At 45.3% G+C, this 27,954-nt stretch overlaps 1 protein-coding gene across 4 annotated transcripts in view; it reads right to left on the reverse strand.

Moving 5' to 3' along the window:
* Positions 1–27,954, reverse strand: part of LOC110499190 (transformation/transcription domain-associated protein) — a 77,840-nt gene that overhangs the window by 12,314 nt on the left and 37,572 nt on the right. For all 4 annotated transcript variants that reach the window (XM_036956021.1, XM_036956020.1, XM_036956019.1 and 1 more), the window contains 20 exons: positions 27,400–27,599; positions 26,996–27,117; positions 25,810–26,023; positions 25,107–25,286; positions 24,569–24,715; positions 24,087–24,206; positions 22,719–23,009; positions 20,808–20,945; positions 20,287–20,399; positions 18,774–18,909; positions 17,325–17,516; positions 14,643–14,838; positions 13,719–13,837; positions 10,715–10,861; positions 10,241–10,341; positions 7,764–7,965; positions 4,268–4,429; positions 1,953–2,043; positions 1,362–1,561; positions 35–296 (listed from right to left, as the gene is read on the reverse strand). In XM_036956021.1, coding sequence (XP_036811916.1) covers positions 35–296; positions 1,362–1,561; positions 1,953–2,043; positions 4,268–4,429; positions 7,764–7,965; positions 10,241–10,341; positions 10,715–10,861; positions 13,719–13,837; positions 14,643–14,838; positions 17,325–17,516; positions 18,774–18,909; positions 20,287–20,399; positions 20,808–20,945; positions 22,719–23,009; positions 24,087–24,206; positions 24,569–24,715; positions 25,107–25,286; positions 25,810–26,023; positions 26,996–27,117; positions 27,400–27,599 — 3,333 coding nt within the window. The remainder of the gene's footprint in view (positions 1–34; positions 297–1,361; positions 1,562–1,952; positions 2,044–4,267; positions 4,430–7,763; positions 7,966–10,240; positions 10,342–10,714; positions 10,862–13,718; positions 13,838–14,642; positions 14,839–17,324; positions 17,517–18,773; positions 18,910–20,286; positions 20,400–20,807; positions 20,946–22,718; positions 23,010–24,086; positions 24,207–24,568; positions 24,716–25,106; positions 25,287–25,809; positions 26,024–26,995; positions 27,118–27,399; positions 27,600–27,954) is intronic.

The raw sequence follows: 27,954 nt of genomic DNA on the forward strand, positions 1-27,954 counted from the left end.
GTAACAAACTACATGAGGTTAGAGCAGTGTGTACCTGTGGTGAACTGTCCCTTCATCTTCTGGAAGACCGGGTCCTGAGCGGTGGCCTGGGCTCGGCGGGCGAGCGACTCAGACGCCGCGCTGGAGAACATGGTGGAAACGTTGGAGACGTTCTCCAGCCCCACGCCAAAAGTGCTCACCAGCTTCTTGACGAAGTTCAGCGTGTGCGGCGTGATCTTGGCGTCCGACACGGCACCGCTCTTCTCGAACGCCACCGAGTAGCACTTAAACAGACCCTGCTGGAGCTGTCTCAGGACCTGGATGGGAAGGGGGGAGGAAGATATTGATAATGTATAATACACTGTTTCTGACCCTAAAAATGCTGATAGTGAGCAAAATATGCCACCCACAAGCTCACCTTACCCCCCTAATCTGCCAACCCTCCCTCCTTTTCCAATAGTCCCCCCCCCCCCTACTGAAAACTCCTCTCCCCAGGCAGGTGTATCCAGGTGAGGTTGTTCCCACGGTGTTCCTCTGTCCAGGTTTAACCAATGGAACGGACTGCAGCCCCGAGCACAGACACTACTACCCCCCCTCTCCCACGCAGCATTGCTAAAGCACTTTGCAGCACCGGCGAGTTGCATTTGGAAGCTTGTATTATGTCAGCGCTCTCCCGGTTTATAGAAACCAGTCAAGGTTTCTATAGGGGGGTAGGATATAGTGTTCTAGATGAGGGAGTGATTCCAGAGGTGGGTGCTGAAAGTGTTTCAGGAAAAAGAAGTTAATCCTCTGTGTAAATGTTGCGTTCACTGACAGTCACTTCCATTTTCCAGTCTGTAAGCTCGCTGTGTTGGAGGTTGGATGGAAAAGTCGCAGTTTAGCTTCGCCATGTCAGAAACATGACAGAGCCCTTCCTTCAACAGGGCTTCAGACTATTCAGGTAGAGAGGAGCACCGGACTGAACAGATGTGGCTAATGGTAGTGGTGGAAAATAGGAGAACAGATGAGTGCCTGGGTGTGTAGGAGGACAGGGAATTGGCAGCTCTGTGTACTCAGTCATACAGCATTGACAAGAGAGCCAGAGGAGAGAAGGGAGAGTTGTGTGGATACAGGGAAGGAGTTGGAGGTTGATGCAGAGTTGTCTTGTTCAAACCAGTGGCCAGGGAACTGAACAGTGGTTAAACCTGGGGGTTAACATACCATTTCTAAAAAAATCTGAATTTGTTTAGAAATGTCTGCACCGGTATTTCCGTTGCATTCCTGAGTAGAATATAAATAAATACTCAGGAGGATGAAGGATTCATGGGTCGCTGACTAACACAGTCCTCTAACACACACACCCTCTCACCACCATCCCAGGTGACCAGGTGCCCCTGCCTCACCTCTTCGTGCCAGTTCTCTCTGAACCAGACCATCTGGTCCACAATGCCCTCCAGAGAGGAGAGCAGGGTGGGGTGCAGCTCTCGCTGCATGTGCATGATCCTGCTGCAGCGCCACATAGGGGCCGTGGCCCTGATGGGGCCCGGGTCAGACGCCGAGTGGGTCTGGGCCCCCACCGAACTGGGCTGCTGCTGGCCCGAGTCTAGAGAGGAGAGGAGGAAGAGGTGGGGAGAGAGAAAAACGAGGTGTGAAGACAGTGGAGGCAGAATCGAGGGGTAGTGATGTGAGAAAGATGAGAGAAGAGAAAAGGAGAGAGTGTAGATAAAAGAAAAGGCATTAGGAAGCAAAAAGACAATGAGTTCTAAAATGCACTTCAAAGCCTGCAAAACAAAGTCATAGCTTTGTTTGATAAACGCTTTTCTTTAAGAAGTCAGTGAGCTAGAACCCTCCTGCACCTACAAGGTGAATACATAAATACGCTACTCAACAGTAGCGCCGCTTTCAAACACAGTCATACCCTTCGTGTCCAAAAGGGGACATAACATCACCTTTAATGTTCAAACCGTGGTGAAACCGGCACGCACACAACTTACCGCTCTTGTAGCGTTCCCTCTGCTCGATCTTGAGCGTCAGGTAGAGGGTGCGGATGGGGAAGTAGACTGCCTGGGGGTACACTCGTCCCACCTAGCAGACAGCGGGGGGAGGGGGGGGGGGGGGGGTCAGATTACCATTCAAAGAAGAAGCTACCCTCAGAGATCTCATTGCACACAGGAGAGGAGTGTACGCTGCAGAGAATCCCAAAGAATATCCAACATTGATACCCTACAAGCAGCTCTGTAATGTGTAATGGAGATATGATATGAAACCCTGGAGGGTATTTCAGGTTCCAACAACTCTGTGCCTAAATTTAGAGGGTTGCCTTGGCCTAGACTGCTAGAGACTGACCTAAGTTCAGCGGCATTAACTTTATCCGCAAACTATACACTCCATAATCTACATTTCTACAGACGTCATCAAGACACCTCAGAAAACCAAACACGATTTGACACAAACAATCCAGGGAATAAACAGGATGGATGTAAGAGTTTGACAGGTGGACGGCCATAGGTGTGAGCTCAGCACCTTTTGCTAGGTGGGAGATAGAACGCCGATCAACTCAACACACGGGAGTTATGCACAGTGACAGTGAGGCCTTGATGACAGAGACAACAAGGTGGTTGAGCCCAGACCACAGCTCCTCTCAGGCCCCATTAGACTGACACCCTACACCCCTGTTCCCCTACCCTGCTGACAGAGGGGTGAGGAATAACCTGTAGGTGTAAAGAGACACCTCACTAACCCTGGCTCAGCCTCCCATTAACAGTACAGAGGAGCACAGAGGGAGGGCTATGCTGGGTGATGGAGAGGAGGATGGAGGGATGGATAGATAAGTGGCAGCTTAGCAGGGCATTAAAGATGAGGCAGAAGGAGAGAAAGGAGGAGGAGCGTAAGGAGAGATCAGGCTCTTAATGGGAGATGAAGGATGTTATATTTTGGAGGGGGATTAGATTCGCTGTAGGACTGTTAACGCTGTGATTCATCTCTCCTCTGCTCCTCAGGGTTAACCTTCATTAATATTTCACTGTCTGTTTTTAAAGCATCACGCCGTGCGGCCGCCGCCCACAACACTAAATTATTCAGCGTCGCTAAGATAAAGGCTTCCATCCATTAAAAAGGTGCTTTTCTCTTTTACAGACAGTCAACCTTTTACCCTTCACTCATCATATGATGAGGAGGAAGGCAGACGAGTGACAAAATGCTTCACCCATCCATTCCCCAAATACCAAACTGCAAAAGCCATTCATAAACCTCTCCATGATCTCACCATTACCTTAATAGGCTACAAAAAGGTTGAGAAACCCTGATTTAATAACTAAACAAACCATATTTATATTCCATTAAGATGATGTGATGTGATGTGATGTGGGCTTGTCTGACTCGCCTTAGAATAGCGTGTTTCCACTTCACGTGAGAGATTATCTATAAATCTCTTCGCTCCCTCTTCTCCCACCCTCGCTGTCTCTTCTCTCCCATTTCCCGCTCTACTGGGTGGATAAGGGGTGTTTGATGTAGCCAAATAGTCTTTGAAGTTCCCACCTCTCAATTGCTCGGAAATAATACTCCATTAACGGAAAGCAAATTAGTCCCTTACTTTATTTGTCAGCTCTGTTCCTGCACTGCGGATGAGTTTGATATTAACTTAATATTCATTCCTTCTATAAATAATTGAAAAGGGCTCACTGGAGGAAGGGGAAGCCAATACATGAGGAGAGGAATCTGAATGGTTAATTTGATAAATAGAAAGTGCTGGAGAGAGGCCACTCTGGCACTGAGTGCTGTTAATCCATCTCGATTAGGCTGACGTGCCTGCGCGCACACACACATACACACACCTGTCCACTCAGTATTTACAGACGGACAGATGCAAGGCCAGATACAGATGGGGGAACATTTACATTTAGGAGAGGAGGATAGGAGGGCTGAGTGCTTGTAGTACAGAAAGGTCCTTAGCTTGTCCGTCACAGGTACAGGAAAGTTGAGAAACAAAATAAAAAACGAGGACCAAGGCACTTTTTATAGAATTAAAATATGAAGAGTGCCTTGGTGCTCCTTGTTTTTTTTGTTGACCAATTAACCCTTTGCCAAAGAGCACCAATCGAATAAGACCTATGGAGCAGCAATTGCTTCCTTTCCTTTTTTCTACTCTAGAATTATAACGGGCTGTGCTGTAGACAGATGGGCTTATTCTATGGATGGGAGGTGGGTACAGGCGTAGAATTACATATTACAACTTCATTGAATAGGATCTCTGTGGGTACGGGTGTTGTGAGTGGTCACAGGTGTGCCGTAGGTACACAGGTTGACGTACCTGGCTGATGAGGTTGAGCAGGGGTTTGCCCTCTGACCCCACCAGGCAGGTCAGGAGCTGTGGTATCCATGCCAACCACTGGATGGGCGGCACCCCGATGCAGTACTTGTCCACAGCATCCGCCAGGGTGTTCTTGTCATCAAAGCTCAGCAGCCACAGCACCTGGGAATGGGGGGCAGGAGAGAGAACAGTGACACCGTTAGAGGGAGGTTGCTGGCGAGCTCAGGCAGCATGGACACAAATTACATCAACATTTCAAATGGTGACTAAAGGGCTTAATTGCCTGTAATATCATCACCAGACCATCTCTGGAGCTCAGATCAGTGGCACACATGAACAGTGAGAGGGAGGTTGCGTTCCTTGGCAAGCTTTAGCCGCTTTGAGAAGGGGAGGAGTGGGTCACAGAGCAGGTGAACTCCCTCCTGGGGGGGCTGTTGATGGAGACATTAACCCCCCCACCCCCTATCAGCCAGCCAGCTAGGCCACACAGCTTGTGTATAATTACTGATAATCACTGGACATCTCTGCTCATCCATCAGGCTCTAAATGCTGCCAGGACCAGACCCAAGATGTGTCCCAAACAGAAAGCTATTCCCTATATAGTGCACTACTTTTCAAAAGTAGTGCACTATATAGGGAGCCATTTGGGACACATCCCCGGTTACCGAGCCCCGGCCAGCCATCTCCTCTCTCCATACAATAGCAAGGGCAACATACACCCCCCCCACCCCCTTGTGTGAGAGTGCACTGTTTAATGTTATCCCCCCAGAAACACCAGCCCAGAGGAAATGGAAGCTAATGGCCCTGATTATTTCTGTAAGAGCTGATTATAGTACTTGTGTGACGGCCAATATTCACAGCTAATACTGGAGAGGGAGAGACTTTTGTCCCATTTCTCATTTTTACTACAGGTGAAAGAGTCAGGGGATCGTCATGTTAATGATGCCCTACTGCCCATTTAGTGTTTTCTATGCTGCTGTCCAATGTCCACCATCACACAAGAAGGATCCAATTACAGCATCTTACCTGGACATATTTCTACAACACAGAGCAGAAGATTCAACACCCCCCCCTGCAATAGCTTTGCTGTAGGACTATTAGCTACAACTGTCCGCCGTTTCTGGTACCACAGTCAGCTAGGTCATGACCTCCAGAGAGCGCATCAAAGGATCAGAGTGTGTACTACTGATTGGTCTGGTTGTTGGTGATGGTCAGTCTGAAGCAGAGGGGGAATTGGGGTGGCTGGTGAACTTGTATTCAGTCATTTTAGGGTTCCCCAACTGGCATACCAATATTTTCTGTGGTTCATTTTATTTGACTGCCAGGTTTCCTGAGAATTAATGAATATATATAGTGTAGAAAACATTAAGGACACCTTCCTAATATTGAGTTGTTGCCCCCCCCCCCCCAGTTTAACCTGTACCCTCCCCTTTATCGACACAGATTAAAGTGGATTTAACAAGTGACATTGATAAGGGATCATAGCTTTAACATGCATTCATCCTTAATGTTTTGTACACTCAGTGTGTGCATACACACATACATAGAACAAAAATAACATGTAAAGGGTAGGCAACACATCTTCCACCCTGATCCTCAACACAGGGCCCCCTCAGGGGGTGTGTGCTTAGTCCCCTCCTGTACTCCCTGTTTACCCACGAGTGCGTGACCAAGAAGGACTCCAACACCATCATTAAGTTTGTAGACGACAACTATGGTAGCCCTGATCAGACAACGATGGGACGGCCTATAGGTAGATCAGAGACCTGGCCGCATGGTGCTAGGACAACCACCTCTCCCTCAATGTGAGCAAGACAAAAGGAGCTGATCGTGGACTACAGGAAAAGGAGGGCAGAACACGCCCCCACTTACAGCAACAGGGCTGTAGTGGAGCGGGTCGAGAGCTTCAAGTTCCTTGGTGTCCACCTCATCAACAAACTATCATGGTCCAAACACACCAAGACAGTCGTGAAGAGGGCACGACAACTCCTATTCCCCCTCAGGAGACAGAATTTGGCATGGGCATCCTCAAAAAAGTTCTACAGCTGCACCACCGAGAGCATCCTGACCGGTTGCATCACCGCCAGCTATGGCAACTGCTCAGCGTTCAACCATAACGTGCTACAGAAGGTAGTGCGTATGGCCCAGTACATCACTGGGGCCAAGCTTCCTGACAGCTATAACAGGCCACATGGTGGTGGTGGGGTTATGGTATGGGCAGGCATATGCTACGGATAACGAACACAATTGCATTTTTTTCTATGGCAATTTGAATACATAGAGGTACCGTGACGAGATCCTGAAGCCCATTGTCGTGCCATTCATCCGCCGCCATCAGCTCATCTTTCAGCATGATAATGCATGGCTCCATGTTGCAAGGATCTGTACACAATTCCTGGAAGCTGGAAATGTCCCAGTTCTTCCACGGCTTGCATACTCAGACATGTCACCTATTGAGCATGTTCGGAATGCTCTGGATCGACATGTTCCAGTTCCCACCAATATCCAGCAACTTCACACAGCCATTGAAGAGGATTGGGACAACATACTAAAATCAACAGCCTGTTCAACTCTATGTAAAGGAAGTGTGTCGCACTGCATGAGGTAAATGGTGTTCACAGCAGATACTGACTGGTTTTCTGACCCACGCCAAACTTCCTTTTTTTTTTTATGGCATCTGATCATTCATTCCCAGTCATGTGAAAGCGATAGATTAGGGCCTAATGAATTCATTTCAAATGACTGATTTCCAAATACTAAAATTGTTGCATGTTGGGGGGCAAATCCGCTCTAAGTTCCAAAATATTCCCACGCATAATAGAGAGATACATGTACTCATACACAAATGTATGCAAGGTTTGAAATTATTACGTTTTAGACAAATATTATATCTGTTGTTTCGGCTTCGGGCAGTCAATTTGCAGTCTACAAATTATTTGTTGATATGTTCCGACCCCCTGACCATCCACTCAAGAAAAAAAATCGTCCTCAGACTTTATCTAGTTGATAATCCCTTCCCTAGAGAAAAGGAGACTATAGTAGTGATTGGTGCTGAAGAATAGATGGTGTTTCTTTGACATAGGTGCGCCACGCAAACAATCAGAAAGAGGAAGTGCTTTCTCTTAGTTACAGCCCAGTGGAGTCTAAATTATGTCTAAATGAAAATAACTCCTACACACTGAAAACCATTTGTGGGTTTAAGTTCACAAGTGCTTTCCTGTTCATCCGTGTGAGACCTTCACAGGTGCTTTCCTGTTCATCCGTATGAGAGACCTTCACAGGTGAAGTTGCAAGGCAAGGCAAGCAAATAAACGTAACTCTAGCATTTTCACCATTTGTGATCCATAATATTAGCAGTTGCTTACACCGAATGATGGCATGCTAGAGCCATGTCCTTCACAGAAGCTGGAAGGTTACTAGTAGCTGTTCCTCATGAGGCAGAACTCCAGCTCAGTTGTGCTTGGATCACACGAGCAGAACTCCATCTCTAACCCACCTTGGCCAGGTACTTCCGTGACTTGCTCTCGTTCTGATGTCGGCAGGCGTGCAAGTAGCAAGTGAGGGCGGAGACACCCAGGTGCAGCTGGCGCTCCTTAACGAAGATGTTCTCCAGGTAGTCCCCCCACATGGCCCAGGCCTTCACCAGGACATCATGCATCTGGACCGCTGCCGAGAACGCCTTGTTGGCCTCCTCTGACCTGGAGAGGGGGAGAAATGAATGAGTGAGTAAGGGAGAATAGATGAGAAAGAGGGGGGGAAATGAAGAGTGAGTAAGGGAGAAGGGAGGATAGAGGAGAAAGAGGGGGGAAATGAAGAGTGAGTAAGGGAGAATAGATGAGAAAGAGGGGGGGAATGAAGAGTGAGTAAGGGAGAATAGAGGAGAAAGAGGGGGAACATGGGAAGATAAGGAGAAAGAGGGGGATGGGGATATGGAGAGGAAGAGAGAATAGAGGGGAGAGTACGTTGAGAGAGAAGAGGGGATGAAGGATGTAGCAAAATGGAGATTGGGAAAGGGTAGAGTACGGCAGAGAGCGAGGATAGTGTTAAAATTATATTTCGAATATGTATATCAATAGCGATCAGTTTTAAAACTTCCCCTCATCGACAAGGCTCTCCTCCCATTATTACGGCTAGCGCTAGAAAGTAACATGACTACATCAGTGAAGGAGCGTTTAATGTTGTGGAGTATGTCAGAGCCAGCCACACAGTATTACAGCAGTTTAACAGCGTCGCAACATGTCATCAACGTCACAAAGCAGGTAATGGCGCCGTATACTGGAATAAACTTTAACCCAGAAGAGGATTCTTGATCCTGCTTTCAGAATCTGGAACTCACGGCTCAAGTGTTCAGCTCCAGTTTATAGCTGAAAATACCAAGAAGAGCGAGGGAGACAGACAGACAAGGTGGAACCTGGCAGAGACCTACGTTTGAATGTTGTATATGCTGATGGTGAAAAATATGTACAGTCATCAACCGCTTTCAAAGACATAAAACATTTGAATAATTTTACAACCAATTCAGGACTTGATTAAGGAATAAGGGGCAAGGCACCCCATAAAAAAAATAAACATCTGCCCCTTAGTCAAAATAAAAACACTTGTCTGTAAACAAAACAAGAGCTCAACAGGACTTAGTCAAACAACCTTTCCCCACCATTTTGGGAGAGGTTTCAAACAGCGAGGAGAAAGCACACCTGCTTTAAAATGGCTCGCGGGCCAATCAATTATAAAGGGTTACTATAACAACATATTTGGCATTGCCATAAAGGAACATGGAGGCTGATTGCTGTGGGAGTCTAAACCAGGCCCCTCCAGACATACTTTATGTGCTCGTCACATTGGCCGTGTCAAAGTACATAAACAGTTTCTCCTCAGCGGGAGTGGAGTAGAGGGGGAGAAACGCCCAGAGTGTCAAGTCACACACAGATACACCACTTAACTGTACGCCCCAACTGTCTACCCCAGGCCCAAACCCCAGGCCCAAAGCGGTTCATACTCCCGCAGTGTGTGTGTGTATGTGTGCGTGTGTGTTCGTAATGACTGTGTTGGGTCCTTACTGCTGAGGTTAGGCTAAGTTCTGCTGATACCAGAGATTCCAGTAAATTGCCAGCGAGTTAATTATTTGGGTGCGGATATTTAATAAGCTATCCCCCATTTTTATTTCACCCCCGCGGGGAGCCGTCATGTCAGGGCTGATGAGGAGAGTGGGCACTGAAGGGTGAGGGGGAAAGTGGGTTGTGTGTGGATGTGTGATTTGGGAAGGGCATAGAGAGGGTTGTGTGTGTGTGTGTGTGTGTGCGTGCATGTTTATTTGTGTGTGCGGGTATGTGAGATTGGGGAAGGGAACAGAGGCATGTGTGTTTGCTCTGCAGGCACTCCCTGTAGTGAGAACGTAGTGTAGACACAGGCGTGTGTGTGTGTTTGCTCTGCAGGCACCCCCTGTAGTGAGAACGTAGTGTAGACACAGGCGTGTGTGTGTTTGCTCTGCAGGCACCCCCTGCAGTGAGAACGTAGTGTAGACACAGGCGTGTGTGTGTTTGCTCTGCAGGCACTCCCTGCAGTGAGAACGTAGTGTAGACACAGGCGTGTGTGTGTTTGCTCTGCAGGCACTCCCTGCAGTGAGAACGTAGTGTAGACACAGGTGTGTGTGTGTTTGCTCTGCAGGCACTCCCTGCAGTGAGAACATAGTGTAGACACAGGTGTGTGTGTGTTTGCTCTGCAGGCACTCCCTGCAGTGAGAACGTAGTGTAGACACGGGCGTGTGTTGAGGACACGGTTAGATATAAGAGTCTGAGATTAGAACCTGAGTCCGTCACCAAGTCAACCTGAAGAGCTCATTCATACACTCAGACACCCAGACAGTCCTACACCCAGACAGTCCTACACCCAGACAGTCCTACACCCAGACAGTCCTACACCCAGACAGTCAGTCATACTCAGCCATCACTTGTAACGGTCTAGAGGAGTACATACTTGTTGATCTGAGCCAGGAACATGCCTTTGAGAGCGTAGAACTCAGCTGTCATCTCCTTGGTGAAGTACTTCAGGTTGGTTGACTCTATCACCTCCAGACCCTGCAGAGGGAGATGAAAACAACTTTGTTCACCAAATATACTCAGTCACTATTTAGAAAGTGAATTTCAATAAGCGTTCTGTCATCATTTAAGATCATGTATTTCAAAAGGCATTGAAGTGAAGTCTTCAATGGGGTTTTTAAAAATGGGGGAAAAAACTTCAGACAGGGGAACATTTATCAGATAAAAAAGGTCTTATCATCACTAAAACATACTTCATGTAATAATATATTCCATTTAGCAGATGCTTTTATCCAAAGCGACTTAGTCAGGCACACATGTACAAACAGGTGGTCCCGGGGATTGAACCCTCTACGCTGGCGTTGCAAGCGTCATGCTCTACCAACTGAGCTCCAAATGACCACTTCCTCACCTGCATACACTCGTTCTTGCCCATGACCCCTGCCAGCTGCAGGTAACATTTGACCTGCTGGCGGATCTTCTGGAAGCAGTCTATGATGGGCACCGTGGGGATGGTGTGGATACGACTCAGGATGTCCAGAGACACGTTCACAAGACCCTGAGGGGAAGCATACAGGTTCATAACATTAAAAATAGTAATAACATTATAATACAGTGCCTTCAGTCAGTACTTTATCCACAGTGTTACTAAGTGGGATTAAAAATACATTTAAATTGTCATTTATGGTCATCGATCTACACAAAATACTCCAGTGTCAAAGTGGAAGGAAATGTTGAATATTGATTAGATAAGTATTCAACCCCAATCACATTTGGCAGCGATTACAGCTGTGAGTCTTTCTGGGTAAGTCTAAGAGCTTTGCACACCTGGATTTGCACACCTTTTAAAAAAAACTCTTCAAGCGCTCAAGTTGGTTATTGATCATTGCTAGACAGCCATTTTCAAGTCTTGTCATAGATTGTCAAGTTGATTTAATTAAGTCAACTGTAACTAGGCCACTCAGGAACAGTCAATGTCATCTTGGTTTATGTTATTGTCCTGCTGAAAGGTGAATTCGTCCCCCAGTGTTTGTTGGAAAGCAGACAACCAGGTTTTCCTCTGGGATTTTGGCTGTATTCCATTTTATCCTAAAAACTCCTTTCAAACCAGCGTAAAAATATAATTAGTGGTACTCAGTGAAGTATTGCATTGGATTTGCCTCAAACAATGCTTTGTATTCAGCATAAAAAGTATGTAGTATTACTTCAGTGCCTTGTTGCAAACAGGATGCATGTTTTGGAACATTTTTATTCTGTACAGGCTTCCTTTTCACTCTGTCATTTAGGTTAGTATTGTGGAGTATCTACAATGTTGATCCATCCTCAGTTTTCACATCACAGCCATTGTAATAGTTTTAAAATCGCCATTGGACTCTGGTTCTCTTCCTATCCGGCAACGGAGTTTGGAAAGACGCCTATATCTTTATAGTGACTGGGTGTGATACACCATCTAAAGCCTGATTATTAACTTCACCGTGCTCCAAGGGAAATTCAAATGTCTTTATTTTAATTTCTTCTTTTTTTTCCCTTTTCTTTTTTTAACATATTTACCAATCCGTGCCCTTCTTGAAAGGCATTGGAAAATCTCCCTGGTCTTTGTTGTGAAATCTGTGCTTAAAATTCATGACTCAATTGAGGGACCTTACAGATAATTGGTCTGTAAGGTCCCTCAGACATAATGTTAACCACTATTATTGAACACAGAATTAGGGCTGGGCAATTCAAAACTTATGGGCAATTCACAATATACCATGTGTACAAAACATTAGGTACGCCTGCTCTTTCCATGACAGACTGACAAGATAATTCCAGGTGGAAGCTATAATCTCTTATTGATGTCACTTGTTAAATCCACTTCAGTGTAGATGAAGGGGAAGAGACAGGTTGAAGAAGGATTTTTAAGCCTTGAGACAGGTATTGTGTATGTGTGCCATTCAGAGGTTGAGTGAGCAAGACAAAAGATGTAAGTGCCTTTGAACGGGGTATGGTAGTGTCAAGAACTACAACGCTGCTGGGGTTTTCACGCAAAACAGTTTCCCGTGTGTGTCAAGAATGGTCCACCACCCAAAGGACATCCAGCCAACTTGACAACTGTCAGAAGCATTGGAGTCAACATGGGCCAGTATCCCTGTGGAACGCTTTTAACACCTTGTAGAGTCTATGTCCTGACGAATTGAGGCTGTTCTGAGGGCAAAAGTGGGTGCAACTCAATATTTGTAATGTGTTAATGTTTTCTACATTCAGTGTTACCCTCAATTTTTTGTTTGTTTTTAAATCTCTGAATAAGCTTTGTAGTACAATTAAAAGATCACTACACCACATTTCAAAAAGTCAGGAATAATCTAATGAATTCAGGGCTTCTAAAATGATACGAAGGCTAAACATAAGCCTTCCACAACCATAAGACCCCACTAATAAAATGACCTAAATAGTTTTACCTGCTTTATTTAGCAAAAATCACTTCAGTCTTTCAAGTCCATGAAAATTCCCCTTTTGTTACAAATGTAACCAGAACCATGGTCATTATTGGTGGTGCAACCATTAACAGGTCTCATTAACAATCTCTCAAGCCCACACGCTAGTGAGTAAGCCAGTTAAGATGTATATTTCAAGTCTAGCCAACTTGGATGTATTTGCTTGCTAACAAGGTAGAAGAGTTGACCTGTTATGAATAAACACTTGTCTCCCAACTGGTTGAACAACTGGAAATCAAGTGGCTTACCTGGAGAAAAATCACCCTACTTCTCAGAATGAGAACGATATGCCAATTCCATAGAAAAAGTCAAGTTATGCACATTGCACAATTCTAAAACACAAACTAGACGGCACATAAGTCTGTGGCTAAAATGCTGCTGGGGTACTGCAATGCCGTGCGCGACTGAAACTGAGCATTCATTTTCCACACCGATTTTGACTCCTGAACTTATTTCGGCTTGCCATAACAAAGGGCTTGAACACTTTTTGACACAAGATGTTTCAGCTTTTCATTTAATTAATTTGTAATACAAAATCTAAAAACAGAATTCGCCCAGTGACAAAATCTCTAAATTCAGGCTGTTAACAACAAAATGTGGAAAAGGAGAGTGGTGTGAATACTTTGAAGGCACTGTATGTGCAATTTAGTAGACGCTTTTATCCAAAGCTCATGCATGCATACATTTTTTTGTATGGGTGGCCCGTGGGAATCGAACCCACGATCCTTGGCATTGCAAGCACCATGCTCTACCAACTGAGCCACACAGGAGTTGGAAACAATTCAATTCATAAATTGGAAAACCTTCAAAAGAATGGGACATTTTATTTTCAATGCTCTAATCTAATCTTCCATTTCCAGATTTGGCAACTGAAATTAAATCCAACCCTGGTGAACACGTAATCTTGGCAGATAGTGATTTATCACACAGTGAGCATGGTACCTGTTTGCGTCCTATCTTGCCATATTGGATGATGGCAGAGGCGGAGGCGTGGACCCCCAGCATGGCATTGCTGGTGTTGGGGTCGTGCTGCGTGTTGGTCTCATACGCCGTCACGATGGCTGGGATAGGAAGGAGGAGAACAAGATGTCACTACAGTCCAGTCAGTGTAGAGTAGAGGGGGCTCCATATTATTGAGCTTGACTATGTAACAAAGTTAATTTGGATGAAAGCATTAGAAATATAACTAAGGATGAATATCAAAGACAATGATGTCTCATGTTCTCTCGAGGTTTGTAGTTACACCAGTCATCATAGCTGTAGTAGTTTCATAGCAGCACTAAAGCTGCCACTGACATCTTTCAGGATGCTAAGTCTGAATGGTTTCAAAGTCACTGCAGGACAACGCCTGGCACCACAGCGTGTGTCATGTTATAGAGGACACAGACAACAACGAGACCAGATTTTTAAATTCACTCAACTCTCCCTTTATTTACCATGTCTCCTCATCTTCTACCTCAAATTTGTTCCATCTTTCCCCTCTTTGTTTTTTGTACTGTTCTTTCCTTCCTCTTGTCCTTTTCATATCCACTCCTCCTTCCTCCCCCTCTTTGCCACAGAGTTTCACCTCTTCTTATCTCCAGCTCTTTCCCTCCCGCCAACTTAGTCTGTGCTGTCATGCAGTCCCTTGGCATTGCTTCCCCCCCCCCCCCCTACCTCTCTTTCACACTCACTGTCTGTCTGTCTCTTCTCTCCCCCTCTCATATGTATGTGTGTGTGTGTGTGTGTGTGTGTGTGTGTCATGCGGAGTAAACAAGTCATTTAGAGAGCTGACATTTGGGAAGGTAGAGAGAGCCTGAGGGGTTCAGCTCACTATGGCCTTTTAGAGACGTCCCCATTGTGAGTAGCGATAGGTGTGAGTCCTACCCTGGTAGTGGTGCTGCCGCCACATGAAGATGCTGCTCCAGTGGGAGAGGTCGTCAGAGACGATGGGCAGCCTGTTCCTCCAGGTCTTCACCACAGTTTTCATGTCGTGGAGGCTGGTGTTACGGCCCAGGTTAGCTGGCTGCAATCCGGCGTTGATCTGGGCCGCCTCCTGGAGCTCAATGATCTGCTGGGCAGCCTGGTTGGGGAGGAGAGGGGTGGGAAAGTTTAAGGGTTTTGAGAGAATGGAGGAATGGAGAGAGAAGGGGAGGAGATGAAGAAAGAATGAGTGTGGAGAACAGTGGTGACAGGAAATAATTGGAACGAGAGTGCGAGAGAGAGAGAGAGCGCGCGAGACAGAGGGCCAGGGTAAACAGAGAAAGAGAAGGAGGGGTACAGAAGACGGAGGGATGAGACTTGGCAGGGTTTCTGTTCTTTCTCTATGACAGTAAGAAAGGCAGGATGTTCAGGCCAATTCCAAACCCATTAGCCCACTGTATTACAGGCTTATGATGACTATTGGAAAAACCTTCTCTGAAATGAGGTCCGAGAAGCAAACACCTGATAGTTGATAAGCCACTTTGATCCTTCTATTTACCTTCAGGGACAGAACATCATATTAAGGCTAGGGCTGGTGACAGGGACAGAACATCATATTAAGGCTAGGGCTGGTGACAGGGACAGAACATCATATTAAGGCTAGGGCTGGTGACAGGGACAGAACATCCTATTAAGGCTAGGGCTGGTGAGAGAACATCCTATTAAGGCTAGGGCTGGTGACAGAACATCCTATTAAGGCTAGGGCTGGTGACAGAACATCCTATTAAGGCTAGGGCTGGTGACAGAACATCCTATTAAGGCTAGGGCTGGTGACAGAACATCCTATTAAGGCTAGGGCTGGTGACAGGGACAAAACATCATATTAAGGCTAGGGCTGGTGACAGGGACAGAACATCATATTAAGGCTAGGGCTGGTGACAGGGACAGAACATCATTAAGGCTAGGGCTGGTGACAGAACATCCTATTAAGGCTAGGGCTGGATGACAGAACATCCTATTAAGGCTAGGGCTGGTGACAGAACATCCTATTAAGGCTAGGGCTGGTGACAGAACATCCTATTAAGGCTAGGGCTGGTGACAGAACATCCTATTAAGGCTAGGGCTGGTGACAAAACATCATATTAAGGCTAGGGCTGGTGACAGGGACAAAACATCATATTAAGGCTAGGGCTGGTGACAGGGACAAAACATCATATTAAGGCTAGGGCTGGTGACAGGGACAGAACATCATTAAGGCTAGGGCTGGTGACAGGGACAGAACATCATTAAGGCTAGGGCTGGTGACAGGGACAGAACATCATATTAAGGCTAGGGCTGGTGACAGGGACAAAACATCATATTAAGGCTAGGGCTGGTGACAGGGACACAACATCATATTACTTTAATGGCTAATCACTTCTTTCAGACAAAGACTAAAAGGTATGTAGTCTCCATTCTGAAGGGTCTAATTTATTTGTTCTATTTAACCAGGTAGGTTGACTGAGAACACATTCTCATTTACAGCAACGACCTGGGGAATAGTTACAGGGAAGAGGGGATGAATGAGAATTGGAAGCTGGGGATGATTAGGTGAATGATGGTATGAAGGCCAGACTGGGGATTTAGCCAGGACACCGGGGTTAACACCCCTACAATAAGTGCCATGGGATCTTTAGTGAGTACAGAGAGTCTAAACCGGGATATGAAATGCTGTTGAGCTGCTAGAATCTACACACGAATGACGATCAATCATTTTCATCAACCCATCAATCAAGATTAATACTAAAGCCAACGATCAATATAGCTGGTGTAAATTCATTGGAAAGTCCTTTATTTTGATGGCTTGATTCCGAATGCAGTTTGATTCTAGTTATTTACCTGCAGAAAGCCTTTGTTTTAGAGGCTCTCCGGGCTTTAAGTGTATGGTACTGAAATAAAGATTTACGACTGCTGAGTTCACTAAGCAGGAAAGAAAAGTTGTTTTCCTGCTTTTATAATGAATGGGACCACAGACAAATGAATGTAGCAGCACGCAATTCAAATAGCTGCCTTCAAAAAGAGAAATGTCCTGAATCGGTCGGTGGACCGACCAAATCAAATCACCAGAAACAAAATAAATTGGGCAGTACAATATTCTCACAATTATCTGTTAATATCAGCTGATGGCACATTTATAACCTTCATTTTGGAGTAGTCATTCATCATGCAAATGTAATTTTGGAACAGGTATTTATTCAAACACTATCTGATGGGGGGGGGGGGGAAGCAATTACAGACAGTCTAAAGTTACTGCCTCGGTCTCGCTACTTTACTTTCTGTCTCCATTTTTCTTTTCCTCTCAATCCCTCTCCTCTTTCGTCCATTTTATTTCACTCTCCTCTTTCTTTTCCTCCTTCTCAGTCTGTCTCACTCCATTATCTCCCTCCCTCTTGTTTTTATTGCACTTCCAGGGAAGTGTTTTCCCCTCTTCATTCCCAGAAAACAGATCATCAGTGTTTTCCCCAGTAAATTGGCTGGGATCACTGATCGACTCTTCATTTGGCAATACAGTGATCAAAAGAGACGTGTTCCAGACTTTTATTTCATCTTGATTAAGAATTGAGACATATTCAGGTGGTGCTTGTGTCTGCCTCCCTCATCTCTTACCTGAAGTAGTGGTGTGTGTACGTGGGACACGATGTGAGGCAGTCTCCTCCACTCCCGTATGGCCAGACTGGAGGCCATCTCCACCAGCCGTTCTATGAAGTTGAGCTGCTGCTCCTCTGGATGGCAGATAGCCAGGTAACCACGGTGCATGTTCACCTTCCACGCCATCTCCTTAGGACAACTCAGCTCCACCTTACAGATTAGAGACAGGTTACACACCCACACACACGTTCGGTGCATATGAGAAAGTGAGCCTATTTGGACTGCAATTCTTTGTGTGCATCTCAAGTGAATTACTTCATGCCACTGTCACAAAGCAGCACTCTAACAGGACACAATACACCAGCTGTTCAATTCATTCTCCTCATCATTTTTAAAAGGCCTGAGTGGTTAATGAATAATCAGCCTGACACGGAGGTGAGCAGAGACTATATTGATCAGACCACTGAGTGCATTAACCACAACACTAACAAAAGCCCAATGGGAGCCTGCCTTCTGCGCAGTCAAACCTGGGAAACATTATTAGGTGTGTGTGTGTGTGTGTCTTGGTCTGTGTGTGTTGATGGGGGAGAGAATTACAGCGATCGTTCAATGTGCACTTATCACAGACGAGGGATAGGTGATGAATCTCCCGTAGACAGTGGTGGCCTTATCAGAGGCTGTTTAATTGAAAGCTGGGCCATTCAGATAGACAGACGGAGCCTCACCACAACAGCAGCAGCCTGCTCTACTCTGTCTTCTACCACCGCCACGTAACAAAACACACAACAGATTTTGGGCCAATTAATCACGCAGACACGTAAATATTAGATCTATGCAAAACCATGGAAGAGAGAGAGAGAGAGAGAGCGAGAGCGAGGCAACCAGTGGAGCACAAACATTGTAATTACAAACCATATTTATTTTCCTTTAAAACTTCAAAAACTTGCATTGTTACAACACTCTACATAGCCAATAATAACATTTGAAATGTCTATTCTTTTAAAAATTGTGTAATGTTTACAAAATGTTCCTTGTTTGTTGTCTATTCCATTTGCTTTGGCAATGTAAACGTATGTTTCCCATGCCAAGAGACCGAGAAAGAGAGAGCGACTGAATGCAAGAGGCTGCTAGTTAAAAGGTTTTGCTGGACAGTTTAATGAGATGTCACCTCAGGACAGTGCCTCGTTTCAAAATCTCCTTGAGCGGAAAGCAAGGCAGGAGTATTTGTTATGTGTCAGCTACTATCACGTTCCCTCCTCTACTCTGCTTTAGAAAACACGAGGCTGATAAATTAACCTTCCTAACGACTGCCAAACTACATTTCCACAGCTTTACGAGAGTTCTGGAGCTGGGAACCAGACCTCAGCCGAGTGTGTGTGTCTGTCTGTCTGACTGTCTATGTGCGCTTGTGTGGTCTGTGTATAGCCGTGTCAGCGTGTGTGTGTGTGTGTGTTGGGCATCCCCTACCTGTACCAGCGCTTCCTTCATGGCGCCCCAGTTGGAGACTCTCCAGGCACACTCCAGTACCAGGTAGGGGTTGCTGTTGCCTTTCGACTGGCCGTACTCTGTCAGAGGCTCCCACTGGTTCAACTCTTTAGAACAGCTGCAGAAACAGGGAGGAGAGTTGATATCAAGATGAATACCAGTTCTCATCGACGGGGCTGTAGTGGAACAGGTTGAGAGCGTCAAGTTCCTTGGTGTCCACATCAACAACAAACTATCATGGCCCAAACGCACTAAGACAGTCGTGAAGAGGGCTTGACAAAACCTATTCCCCCTCAGGAGACTGAAAAGATTTGGCATGGGTCCTCAGACCCTAAAAAGGCATCACTGCCTGGTATGGCAGCTGCTCGGCCTCCAACCGCAAGGCACTACAGAGGGTAGTGCGTACGGCCCAGTACAGCCTTAAGCTTCCTGCCATCCAGGGCCTCTATACCAGGCGGTGTCAGAGGAAGGCCCTAAAAATTGTCAACGACTCCAGCCACCCTAGTCATAGACTGTTCTCTCTGCTATCGCACGGCAAGCGGTACCGGAGCGCCAAGACGAGGTCCAAAAGGCTTCTTAACAGGTTCTACCACCAAGCCATAAGGCTCCTGAACAGCTAATCAAAGGACTACCCAGACCCCTCTTTTACGCTGCTGCTACTCTGTTTATAATCTATGCATTGTCACGAACTACCAACTCTACCTACATGAGCATATTACCTCAACTAACCGGTTCCCCCACACCGGTACCCCCTGTATATAGCCTCACTTATTTTACTGCTGCTGTTTAATCATTTGTTATTTTTCATAATAACTTCTTAAAGCATTGTTGGTTAAGGGCTTGTAAGTAAGCATTTCACTGTAAGGTCTACACCGGTTGTATTTGGCACATGTGACAAATAACATTTGAATAATATACACTGAGTGTACAAAACATAAAGGAACACCTTCCTAATATTGAGTCGCCCTCAGAACAGCCTCAATTCATCAGGGAATGCTTCCCACATGTGTATCAGTTAGCTGGATGTCTTTTGGATGGTGGACCATTCTTGATACACACGGGAAACTGTTGAGCGTGGAAAAACCTAACAGCGTTGCAGTTCTTGACACATTCAAACCGGTACTCCTGGCACCTACTACCATACCATGTTCAAAGGCTCCTAAATATTTTGTCTTGCCAGTTCACCCTCTGAATGGCACACACACAATTCATGGCTCAATGCTTAAAAATCCTCCCATTAATCTACACTGATTGAAGTGGATTTAATAAGTGCCATCAATAAGGGATCATAGCTTTCACCTGGATTCACCTGGTCAGTCTCATGGAAAGAGGTGTTCATAATGTCATGGAAGGAACATGTAGATATTTTATACACCATTAATTACATGGCAAATACAAATATTATATAGCAACTGCATAGTTCTGAGAGTAATTATGCAGTTATTACACCTACCAGGGATGAACAACTAGACCAGTAAATACATCAGTTATTTACCGTATCCAGTGGTCCTCCCAGAGTTGGTACTCCGGTAAGATGGCAGGAGAGGCGTTGCTCCTCTCGTGTTCCTTCCTGGCTTTTTCCATGGCCTTCTCATAGCTCTCCTGGGCCTGTTGAAGGTAACATAGTAAATAGTCAGTACTACCCAGCTGTGACCAACTCAGTGGCCTTGTGGATTGAGTGTCCGCCCTAAGATTGGAAGTTGGATCTCCGGCAGAGTCATACCAAATACTGTAAAAATGGAACCTGGTGCATCTCTGCCTTAGACTCGGCATTAAGGAGATAGATTGGGGGCAAGGCCTTGCGATAGACTAGCGCCCTGTCCAGGGGTTGTTGTAAATCACGCTGCCTCATGCTACAGAAACAGGAGATGGGCTTTTGCTCCCATGAGCTGTTCCAGGTCGCACAAGCCAAGGCTCGTGCAAGGCTACCTACCCAGCTGTAGGCTTTGTAGTCAAAATTGTACAATGTTTACAACATTATCAAATTTGCCAGTGCATCAATCAACAAGACCTCACCTGTTCGAAGAAGCCGTGCTGCTCGTAGGCAATAGCCGTGGAGGTCTCTGGGAACTTGCAGCGTTTCTGCCACAGCCCCGCCCACATGTCCTCCTCCTGCAGTAGAGAGTACAGCTCTGCCAGGGAGTCCAGGATCTCCTATAGGACCACACAGAGTTGGGATCAGGGGTGTACAGCTTCCCTTTCAAAGACTATTCCATACACATCTAGATACATGGGCCACCATAAAGGAACTATATTTTATTGTAGTTTGAAACCATTCGGATTGATAAGAGGAATAAATCGATGCGATACAATTAGATTCAATGCACTAACAGTTATTGCATGAAGACATTCATTTTCCAGTCTAAATGGAAATCTGCTGCTCATGGAGCTGGGCCTCTCTGAGCAGGATCAGTCGGAGCTGTGTCAAGTCAAATGGATTTATCATATGCACAGGATACTCGCTGTACATAGTACAATGAAATGCTTTACTCGCAGGTTCACCTCTCGATATGCAACAATAATAGAAAAAAAAAGGGGTAATAAAAATAGAATCGAAAGTTGAGCATTAGTATAAAGACGAGCAAGTGTCTGTTTTGACTGTGTTGGGTATGGTTCACAGTTTCTACTATCATGATATAAAATGACAGAGGTACATCTAACCCTAATCTTCAAGTTAAACCGACATGTTTCTCATAACATAAAGCTACTAAAATGTAAATACATGTTCTTGAAGAGAATGTGCACATTTCAAGTCAATTTTGTTCCTCCCCCACTAAAATGGTGGGCAAATATCAATCTAATGTTATTTCCAGTATAACGTCACTGCAGGTTTAAATCAATGTTATTTCCAGTATAACGTCACTGCAGGTTTAAATCAATGTTATTTCCAGTATAACGTCACTGCAGGTTTAAATCAATGTTATTTCCAGTATAACGTCACTGCAGGTTTAAATCAATGTTATTTCCAGTATAACGTCACTGCAGGTTTAAATCAATGTTATTTCCAGTATAACGTCAATGCAGGTTTAAATCAATCTAATGTTATTTCCAGTATAACGTCACTGCAGGTTTAAATCAATCTAATGTTATTTCCAGTATAACGTCACTGCAGGTTTAAATCAATGTTATTTCCAGTATAACGTCACTGCAGGTTTAAATCAATGTTATTTCCAGTATAACGTCACTGCAGGTTTAAATCAATGTTATTTCCAGTATAACGTCACTGCAGGTTTAAATCAATGTTATTTCCAGTATAACGTCACTGCAGGTTTAAACCAATCAAAAGAAACAATGTTACTGTAGGTATAATTTCCAGTCAATCACGTGCATTGTTATGCCACAAAGATCACCGCAGGTAAAGTTCCGTTCGGAACGTTGACATGTTTAAAAGGGGGATACTGTTGAAATTCAATTTTAAAATCGCCTAAATTGTAGCAATTTGATTAACACACATTCTACCCATAAAATGGAGACTTGATTTTGGAGTAAAAAAATAATAATTTTTAAGTAGTCCTGATCGTGTCAGTTTCCCTATAAGCTTCAACGATATACCGAAAGCTGTGCTTTCTAGTATGTACAACTAGAGTTTACTGGACAGTGGGCACCGGTGGGTTGTCTTCCAACTAATAAAGCCTGATTGACTATTGCACAAGTCGTCTCACAAGTGAACCGGTTCATGCTACATTTTAATCGGTTTGGAGTTTTGTGGACCGAAGCACTTGCATCTTAAACATTTGAACTGGATTCCATATCGTATCAATGAATCGTTACATCCCTAGTCAGGATGCAGTGCCTGTCTAGTAGCCATACCCATTTAATGAACGGACAGTACACAAAAGGCAATGAATGAAGAAAAAGTTACCAAGCTAACCATGTACTCATTTAATAGAACTGAAAGTGAACACGATGACATCTGTAAACCTGTACCTGTTGTGGTGGAGTGATGCTCTCCTGTTCGTAGAACTCGTTGGTGCTCTGTTTGGGCTTGCTGTGAAGGCTGAGGCCCTTCTCAAAGGCCTGCTGTTCCAGCATCAGAGTGGAGCGCAGCCACAGATTGTGAGTCTTCCCCAGGTACTTCAACACACAGGGCCTGATGGGGATAGGGGGCACACACTGGGACATTGCCTCCACGAAGCAGTTGAGGGCACTGGGCTGGCAGTCCCTCTGAGCCTGGTGGCTCCCACTGCACAGGAAAGGACTCATCTCACCTGACAGGGCCTGGGAGGGAGGTGACGTGGGAGGATGGTTGGGGAGAGGAAAGGAGGGGAAGGAGAGTCAAGGTTAAGAGGACAGATAGAAATGCATTCTATGGCCAAAAGCATGCAATATTATGCACCACTGAAAACAAGCTAGAACTAATTGGACACCACCACACTAGCAACCACAGAATAATCATCTAAGAGACAGCTTCAGCAAAAATAATCACTATTTAAATGCTTTGAATATATTTTTCCTCCAGCAGTCAGTACCCTAAAACCACATGAAGATATTTAGAACCAGATAATCATCAGCCTAAATATGCATCCTATTTAAGTGTTCATCCATGTCCGTCTGTGAGTGACAAACATCATTAAGACGTCTAGTTCTATTTCCAACGCGTCTCAGAAAGTTAATAGCTCAAATCACTTCAAATCAGGAGCCCTTAAATGAGCCTCTTAATACTGGAGGCATCTGGTTCATTAAACTCAGTATGTTATTTCTTCTTACATATTCTGCATAAATGAATGGTTCCTCATTAAGAGGAAATTGCATGTTTTAAGGAAGAAATGGCAGAGCCAAGGTCAGGCTGACTGTCTGCTAACCAACGTCACGGAGCTGAGATGTGTGTTTGTCTTAGAGAGAGCGCACGTCTCAGTATCTGTGTGTCTCAGAGTGTGGTGCTGACCAGTCAGGTCAGACCAGAGCCTGTGACCCGTGTCGGCCCTGTCCAGGTAAATAATGATGACAGACAATGAGTCACGCCATAGCCTTTGACCTCTATCACGGCATGACAACCAGGGTTTTGACCTGTAAACTTGCACAGAAGGTATAAATAGCTCATATCAACATTGCATATAGAAACACCATGAATAGACATTGGAAAATAATTACTATTACAATAGTTCATCTATTTCTATGGAGTGGACATGATTTCTTCCACCTAAACATTGCAGAATGTTGCCCCCTTTTGAACAGGCCCCAATCCAGTTGTGAGCACATTGAATTTACAGTCCATTGTAGCCTGGCCATCTAGTGCCAAACTTATGACCTGGAAGTACAAGACATGTTAATGCACGTTGACCTGGCAGTGCTTACGTGTTGCTGTCGGTCAGAGAGGATCTTCCACAGTCGAGGGAACAGCTGTACCCAGGTCTTCTCAGCCAAGGGGGTGGAGATGTGACACAGCTGGACCAGGGCGTTCAGCAGCGCCCCCGTCTGACACAGACACAATGACAACACAGGTCAGCATCAGGCAAAATGACAATAAGGGGTTGACATCTCACTCTTACGAAACAGCCCTACAGGAATCATTCAGCAAAAATCCCACATAAAAGGCTGTGCAGGAAATACCACAGGATTTTGTGGCTACTTTCCTGTGGAACAACCTACAAGATAAAGGTTCAGGGGTCAACTTATCACCTTCCAAATCTTGTTCCTTAAGGTTCATCCATATAATCGATCAAATGTAGAATGTGTGCTCAAAGCCAAAGTATTTTTTGCTAAAAGCATGAACTTGTCAGTGAGGGCGGGGAGGGTTGATTTGAACTAAAAGGGCAAATGTTGGTGTCATAACTCACCTTGACCTCTCTAAGGGAATCGAGGAACTTGTCGTGGCGGTTGGTGAGCATGTGCAGCTGGTTGCCTGTGTCTTTCTCTGCCTGCTCCTTGTTCTTGGGGATGGCTGTCTGGTCCCCTGGGGCTAGCTCTATGTCGATCTCCACATCCTGGAGGAGAGAGAGGGGGAGAGAGTAGAAGAAGATTGCGGAAAGGAAGAACAGAAGAGGTGGGGGATGCATTTAGTCATTTGTTGTAATATATGCAAAAGCACTTAGTCTTTCCCCTTGGAGAGATGATCATAATGAGATGGGGAGGAAAGGTAAACAGAAAATATTGACTGTTATATAAATACTGCTATGAATACTGCATCAAATCTGTGGGGGAAACAGTTTGCTGCAGCAGGAAATACAGGTCAACAAAGAGGGAGAACTAGATGTTATTCCTCCCCAATAACAAACACACAATGGGATAATGGGTCTTTGTGTGTGTGTGTGTCAACACGTCTCTTAGAGAGTGTGTCCGTGTGACCCTCAGACTCCTGTTGCGTGGCATCCTCACCTCCTCCTTGGTCTCGCTGTTCTCCCTCTCTCTGGGCTCTTGCTTGATGTGGGTTGCCATGGCGAAGGCGGCACGGTCGTGGCTGTCGGCCAGATTGATGACGTTTGTGATGGATGGGAGCATGGAGCCCTGGCAGCTGGTCCCGATGATGCTGTTACGCTCACACACCGCCAGCAGCAGCTAACAGAGAGAAAGTGACACAGAAAAAAAGATCACAGAAATTCAGGTTAACAGTTTCTAGGGGGTCTGAAGCATTATGGAGACACTTCACAAAAAAGGCCGTCTGTAGAGACATTATGGACAAGCTACATCACATACCACTGTATACAATAATTATTTGTGCTAAAACAGACAGGACATAGTTAGATTTCAAAGCTCAAATCAGAAACCTCTTCAAAGGACTTAGTCCTAACTGGAGTATTCAGAAACATGGAGAGCTTGGGACAATAAGGTTCTACCTGTAAAAAGAAAATGGAGATAATTGGCTTTAAAGTTGCGAACTCTCATTGGTTTCAATTTTTATCTGGTGTTCTTTTGAACTTAACATGAATTGGGGGTATTTAGAGTACACTGAAAACAGAGAACAAGGCTGTCAACTACATTGACAAAAATGCAGGTAACCGTATAGTCCCAAGCTCTCAAATGTCTCAACTGATATCAAAACAGTCATGACTTGACCCCTCGTCCCAGTACATCTCCTTACCTCTATGCATTGTTTGATCCAGAAGTGGCTGCTCATGGCCTCCCAGTTCTGAGAGCAGCAGATGTAGAGTAGCCTCTCGTAGACACGTCTCTTCATGGAGAGGTCAAACACCTCAAAGAACTTAGCCCTGATCAGAGGCTGGGCGCAACGCAGACCCGACAGAAAGGCCGGCTCCAACTTCGACGTGATGTCACTTCCTGAGAGACTCTCGTCCCTGATTGGACAAAGAGGGTTGAAATGCATTTATGTAACCATTATTTATATCTAATTGAAAATGGTTTACAACTGCAATTTATTTTTCTTATACAGTTATTAATGCTAATGCATTTCAGAGCAAGCGCCTTCATAACAATTAAGATACAAAAGGAGCTAAAAGCATCATAGCAATTAGTGAAGAAGCAATGAAGGTCATTGAAGTGAAACAGCATAGGATGCAGACAGTTACTTTAACTTAATGTTTAAAAACGGATCACCTTATCTTTTATGATAATCCTAGCGGAATAGTAAAACGGTTAACATCCCACATTAAATGCTGTGTAATAAGCTATGCAATCATTTCTAGATCATTCCACAGCCCTGGTGAATGGGCCTCTAGAGTATTTAAAAGAGAGGAAGAGTAATGTCTCAGCAGTGAGTGTATTATACTGAAGCTACTAAACCATCTACTTATTCAGAGATGTCGTTGTGGAGCAGATGCTATGTGGACGGTGATGCGTCAATCATAGTTTTACAGCTTGTTCAAAGTTACGTGACTTACAGAGCAGATCGTCTGTGGACAGGCAGAATGGGAAATGGGATGGGGCAGTCTTGATGACTGGAGGAGAGGAACGGGGGCGTGGTATTTGTGGTGAGAGGCCCAGCCAGGCTGAATAGCAGTGGGCTGAGGAGTCAGTCGCCTTTCGCTTGGCTGCCTCACCCCTCTGCCACCCTCCCATCTCTCCCTCACACCATGTGTCCTGTCAATGGAAGACCCTCAAATCCAACCCCCACCATTCTGGCTACCCTATCCCCAACCTCTGTCCCTCCTGCTCAATGGATGAATGGTTTGTGGCGGTGACCTGGCATACTCCTCTCTCTGCACCCGACTCTCTCTACGCCCCCCCCCCAATCGATGGGTGAAATAGCGTAGCGGCGCCGAGTATGTTTGCCGTGCATACTCATCCAGGTGATTAATGGGGGTAATTACCTGTAAACGTAATTAACGAGGTCCAGAAATTGGGCGTTTAACTCAAGGTCATCAGGGAAACGCTTCTCTATATAGGTCATCATCTTCACCAGCAGAATGGACTTCTCACGAAGATTGGGCATCTGTGGATGGAGAGAGAGAGAGAGAAGATTGATTCCGTTCATTTATCTTTAGTGCATCTGAAGGGGGGGGGGGGGGGGGTGTAGTACCTTTGGTCCTCGCTCCCCCCTCATTGTCTCTGCTGGACTCAGAGCAAAGACACCTGTGTAGATTTGTGTTTCCTGGTTCCCAGATTGGTTTGCTGGCTAGTTGTTCTTACACAGATCATTAGCAGTGCATGTCCTGGGTTTTCAGTGTTTGCTAAACGGCCAACAGGGAAACGTGATGAAAAATGGTCCTCTCACCTGGTTTGCTGCCATGGGGGAGTTGTTCTTAACCCACTCCTCCACGATCTTGACGATGGCGCGGAGGATCTTGGCGTCAGGCGACTTCTCGATGAGCGACGTGAGGATGACTTGGATGAAGTTCTTCCTCATCTCAATGGACATGACAGACAGACGACTCTTCACCAGGTCCAGAGACAGCATCACTAGTTCGCTAGTCACTGTGGGGAGAGGTTAGAGGTCATGACATAGAATGTCAATTCACTTAACTGCATTCACTACAAAGTGAGTGTAAAATAGTGTGCTTGTGTTCTTTGACAGTGAACATTCAGGTCATTAGAGATCCATTTAAAAAGCCTGATAACATCTCACTATCATTACCGGTCTTAGGAAGAGCAGGGATAGAGGTGCTTGGCTTGGGCTCATTGGCTATGACCAAGAGTAAATGCAGTCTCACTGCAGCAGCACCCAGTGGCCACAAACACTGCAAGACTGAACATGCAGAAAACACTAAACAGGAGGACCATCTAACCTTTGGAGAAACGGTGCAAGGTAAACAAGTCTGTCTCAGCCAGA

The sequence above is a fragment of the Oncorhynchus mykiss genome, chromosome 20 (assembly GCF_013265735.2).
Source record: "Oncorhynchus mykiss isolate Arlee chromosome 20, USDA_OmykA_1.1, whole genome shotgun sequence".
NCBI classification, from domain to species: domain Eukaryota; kingdom Metazoa; phylum Chordata; class Actinopteri; order Salmoniformes; family Salmonidae; genus Oncorhynchus; species Oncorhynchus mykiss.